The sequence below is a fragment of the Lactuca sativa genome, chromosome 4 (assembly GCF_002870075.4).
Source record: "Lactuca sativa cultivar Salinas chromosome 4, Lsat_Salinas_v11, whole genome shotgun sequence".
In the NCBI taxonomy this organism is placed as follows: Eukaryota; Viridiplantae; Streptophyta; class Magnoliopsida; order Asterales; family Asteraceae; genus Lactuca; species Lactuca sativa.
This window is the reverse complement of record NC_056626.2, coordinates 178048223-178053853: the sequence shown is the minus strand read 5'-3', so window position 1 is coordinate 178053853 and position 5631 is coordinate 178048223. Positions and strand designations below refer to the sequence as shown.

At 33.1% G+C, this 5631-nt stretch overlaps 1 protein-coding gene across 3 annotated transcripts in view; it reads left to right on the top strand.

The window, feature by feature from the left end:
* Positions 1 to 3473: 3473 nt before the first annotated feature.
* The window catches only part of LOC111907936 (ABC transporter G family member 35), a 15949-nt gene continuing 13791 nt past the window's right edge, over positions 3474 to 5631 (top strand). Inside the window, exons 1-2 of one of the 3 annotated variants that reach the window (XM_023903746.3) lie at positions 3474 to 3981; positions 5273 to 5482. In XM_023903746.3, coding sequence (XP_023759514.1) covers positions 3587 to 3981; positions 5273 to 5482 — 605 coding nt within the window. In that variant the 5' untranslated portion in view covers positions 3474 to 3586. Of the gene's footprint in view, positions 3982 to 5148; positions 5185 to 5272; positions 5483 to 5631 lie in introns of those variants that run through there. The other 2 variants (XM_023903745.3, XM_023903747.3) reach the window with 2 other exon arrangements.

The window sequence follows — 5631 nt, the reverse complement described above, 5'->3', positions numbered from 1 at the left end:
GAGTTAAGCATTGACTCGACGATTTTTCCTTCTAAACCAAAGGCTAATAGTCCTTCATCCTACTCGCCGAGTTGTATGAACAACTCGCCGAGTTCATCTTCATCCGAAGAACACTCTATGCTGAGACTCGCCGAGCTGTATGAACAACTCGCCGAGTCTGTTCTTGAGGCAAGAAGATTGCCTTGAACTCACCGAGTCGTGGCATTGACTCGCCAAGTTACTTCATGAGTGAGTCTGGCTTCCGACCCACTGAGTCACACCCAATGACTCACTACTCCAACCCGCAACACGAAAAGGGGGAAAAATCGGGGACTCGCAACTCGACTCGCTGATTCTGATGAACGACTCGCCGAGTCTGCCACATGCAAATACTATATACTCGATTTTGCTTGAATCCAGCTCATGCCATTCATAGATCTGAGTTTCTAGGGCCTGATTAACACGTAAAGTTTCCAACTTTACGTGTAAATAAACACCAATGAAGGTTTTAGGGCTCAAAATGAACTAAAGAGTAGATCTAGAGCTTTCATGCAATATAGCTCCATAAAGGCAGTAGATCCAAGCTCCTGGAGCTCAATCATGCCTAGATCTAGAGGCTAAACAACTTATTACAAACCCTAATACACAAACAAGCTTGGGGAAAGGCTCAAGAAGGACTTTCATGGAGCTACAAGGGACAATAAGCATGAAAATAGAGGGAAACTGAATTATACCTCAAGGAAATCACTGAGATAACACAAGGATGTCTGTCCTCCTTCTTTTCTTCTTGATCTACTCTCCTTCCCTCTCCAAATCTTCAAGAAAACACACCAAAATGCTTCAATCCCACAAGGAACAAGGCTTGGACGAAGTAGAGAGCTCTGAGGGTGAAGGGGGCTAGCTTGGGGGCAGATAAGAAGGTTTAAATAGGGTGCAAACCCTTGAAATTTAGGGTTTCATCAGACAGCGGGGACTCGTCGAGTCCAGAATGTGGACTCGCCGAGTCGCCAACTTAAACGTGCCCCCAGACCCGTCTCTACTCGGCGAGTCGGGCCTACAACTCGCCGAGTCCAAGGCTAAAAATGAAAAATACTTAGATAGATGTTACGTACCATGAACCAGGTGCTACACACCCCTTATAGACCAGCTTCGTGAATGAGGCCTACTAACGGTAAGACTGATTGTTTACTCATACATATATAATACTAGACTTTTAATGTTATATAGTATAGGGTGTATTTTACACTTTTAAAATACTAGGTGTTCTAATTTAATAAATTATACTTTTAATTTCATTAAATGTAAACCAAAACTTTATGGGTTTATTAAATCCCTTTTAATTATACACCTTAATTAATTAATAAAACCATAAGGGTGTGATTTGAACTTTTCAAAACAGTACTAGGTTTTTAGAATTTAACATTTCTATATTAAACTTTTAATCATCTTTTAAATTCAAAAACTTGAGGGCAAGTCTTGAAACATTTCAAAACATTAGGGTTTTAACTATTTAAATTTCAAAACAAAACCTTTAAGTTCAAATTTAAACCATAAAATTTACATGGGCACAATTTAAACTTTTTCATAACACAAGGATCAAATAACAAATAATAGAAATTAAACAATTAATTTTGTCATTATCTATATTTGATCTAATTTCAATTTCTTGCAAGATAAGTTACCCAATTAATACAAATAATCAATCTTTAATCATATAAGAAAGTTATTATCTAATCAATTGGTAATTATCTTTTGTTTAATCAAGGATATACTCAAATATAAGATAAAATTCAAATATTAAAGACCCAAAACAGTTAAGGCAAGTATCCTCAAGCAAAACAACAAGAAATCCCGAAATATGCTCTAACTGACGCTCGAACTCGCCGAGTTCCTCTATGGACTCGCCGAGTTCATCAGTCAGGGAGCCAAAAAATCAATTTTGAAGCTTGAACAATTAACCAAGGCATCAATACAATAGAAACCAATCAAGGCTCTGATACCACTGATGGGTTTTAGCCATAAGAACATCTTATGTGCTCATGCAAACCCTAATTCTTGGATCTAGGTTTCTCTATTGTACATGCAATTCATCCAAGACTTTAAACCCTATTTCTAGCATACAATTAATCATATTAACATAAGAATGGGGTTTAGATCTTACCTTGATTGTTATGTAGCAATAACAATCTCAAATCCTCCTTGTAATGGCTTTAGAAAGCTTAGAGTCACAAGTGTCACTCCTCTAATGGCTCACAAATACCAAGAGCAAGATGATGAAGAATGATAAGAGAGGAGGCACCCAAAAACGTGTAGAAACCCTAAGGAATCACTTAGCCACGTTTTTGGTGCCCTGGGGGTCCTTAAATAGTGAGGCTATTAGGGTTATCTAACAAGGAAACCCTAATTTGACTGCTTAGGCCCTAAGCAACCCATGGACTCCCTCTTTAGAGGCTTTGGACGATTTCTAATGGGTTTCCCCATAGAATTCGTCCACCCCTCTAATATGGAGTCCATTAGCCCAATATTCAATTGTCACACAATTGACAATTCTACTCCCTTAAGTTTAATTAATGTCTTTTAGCCATAAAGTTAATTCTTATTAATTCTTGACTAATATTAATTAAACAATATGATTTCTCCTTTAATATATTAATCTCATAATATATTAATAAATCATAATTAATCATCTCTCTCCATAATTCATCCTATCAAGTTGCTTTGGTGAAGGCAACCCAAAAAGACCATGTACCATCGGATCAAATACATACCAAAATAGTTATGGACTTAGACACTAATCCAACATAACCATCATAAATGTCTTAAAAAAATCTCCAATTATCTACTTCATTAATAACTTTTTCTGTTCCCCTTATTGTTAATCTACTAATTTTATTAAACAAAATATTATTAAGTTAAACATTCTCTAATTATTAAACGTATTTAAAAGTATTAACTTTATATCTTCATTATTTGTGATTTTTTAAATTTTAATCACCTTTAATCTAGATTATTGTTTATTATTTTTTAAGCATATGCAATGTTTAATAATATAAAAAAATAATTAAATAACCTTATATTACAATACACGAAATTAAAATACATATGCTAAACATAGAGTTTATTGTGGTTTTGTCTCGTCGCACAATTTTACGCATATAATTATTGAAAATAAAAACGATAAGAGAATCCTATGAATATTACAATTATAATAATGTTTAATATTTAAATTTAAAGTTAAAAGAATAACTAGTTTAAATAATAGTAATATACTTTTAAAGATTAAATATAATAAAAAAAGTAATTATACAAATGTAAAACTACAAAACCAAATTTTTAATAAAAATTAATATGTTCATCATTAATGAACTACAAAACAAGTAACTTCATTAATAATAAAACAAATATTTAGATTGATTATTAATATCTCTTAAACAACATGTCTCGGAGATGAGATAAGAGACGTGGACGTACATGAACCTTTAAAACTTTCCTTATTGAGAAGTCTAACTCTAACATTCCGTTGAAATAGAATTTTATAAACGTCTTATCGGTGGACCTTATTTTAGCAAAAGGAACCTAAGGGCTTTGACAAACTCGAGTTCCAAAAATGGATGAAGAGTGGAACCCAAGTTTTCGCCGGAATGTGGCGAGAAGCATAGGTAGGAGTTTTAGCAGTGCTGCCGGGAGTTGGCGGATGGAAGATGCATTTTCCGGCGTTGGAGGTGGTAGTCACGACGGACGGAGCAGTCGTCACTCCATAGAAGACGAAGAGGCCTTGCGATGGGCTGCTTTGGAGAAGCTTCCCACTTACAGTCGACTACGAACCACCATCTTCAAGTCTTACATTCCGGCGGATCAACAGGAAATGCATTCTGATCAGATGTTGATGGATGTACGAGAGCTCGATCCAGTTACTCGACAGAATTTCATCGACAAGGTTTTTATGCTCCCTGAAGAAGATAATGAAAGGTTCTTGAGGAAGTTCAGAGATCGCGTTCACAAGTAATTCTCCTTCTTCTCTTAGGTCTTTTATCTAAGATCTTGTATTCAAATTAATGTCTACGACTACCAGTATTAATGATGCATAACTTCAATTCTTCAAATAGTTCACTCACATTATAAGGCTGCAAGGTATGTTCAGGGTTGGATGTTATAAAATCAAACCTTCTCTTCACATTCCAAATATGTTATAAGATGATATTAAGAGGAAAGAGACTAGACTATATACAGCCAATAATTTTTCCTATTCAATGTGTTATAACACGACATGCCTTAAAATAACATGAAGCTGGGTACCCCACTACCCCTTAATGGGCCCATAACCACTAGTCTAAGTCGATTTGAAATAATAAGTCTAAAACATACGTAAGAAATCTAAGAATTCCGTTTTTCATTATATATATATATATATATATATATATATATATATATATATATATATATATATATATATATATATATATATATATATATATATATATATATATATATTCGATACATATTATTAAAGCTGGTATGTAATCTGTAATTTATCTAAACGAAAATTCCTGCTGTCCGTCGGTGGGAAAAAAAAATTATTGAAAACCCGTGAATATTTATTTATGCAGTTATTCATAAATATATTAAATGAACTCTGCAATCTCTATTTTCATCAAGTGGATCGAAAGTTTTAATGCTTTTTTTTCGATGGGGCCAAAATATAACAATAATAATAATAATAATAATAATAATAATAATAATAATAATAATAATAATAATAATAATAATAATAATAATAATATGCAAATTGTTTTAGGTATGTCTACAAAAAACATTTTGAACGCCTTTAACATCATTTTCATTATCTGTCGGTCTCCATGCATCTCTCTTTCTCTATTTTGCTAATTTATGGTCAGTTTGGCTTTTTGTCTAAAAATGGAAAATCTAATAAAGTAATGAGAGTTTGACTTTTTGTCCAAAAATAGTCAAAAAATTGAAATCCAATAAAGAAATACGAGTTTGGCTTTTTGTGTCATAATATGAAATCTAAATATCTAATTAAGAAATGTGAGTTTGGCTTTTCGTCTAAATATGTTAGCGTGAAACTAAATATTAACAAATGTAGCTTGATATTTTATCCTTGTTTTTAAACTACTGGATTTTAAATGTAGGGACCCACATTACCCCATGTAAGGCCACCCTATTTTGGTCACAAGTATTGTTAGAGTGAGTAAATTTTTTGAGTGTCTAATAATTAGCCGACAAGTGATTACTAATAAATTAACATATCATTCATTTTATTGGTTAATCTCAGGGTTGGAATCTCCCTTCCAACAGTAGAAGTTCGGTTTCAAAAATTGTCAATAGAAGCTGATTGCCACGTCGGAAATAGAGCACTTCCAACACTGCCGAATTCTGCTAGAAATATTGTGGAAGCTTTTCTAGCTGCTATCGGTATCAATTTATCCAAGAAAGCTAAACTACGTATTCTTAAAGATGTGTCCGGAGTTATAAAACCATCAAGGTGTAGTATGATTTCTTTAATCAAACTTTATCATGATAGAATATTGAATTGCATAATGAGTGTGTACAAATCAGATCATCATGAATCTTTTCTAATGTAATGATTTCTAAGCATATTTATATTTTTGTTTATTGCAATAAAATACACAA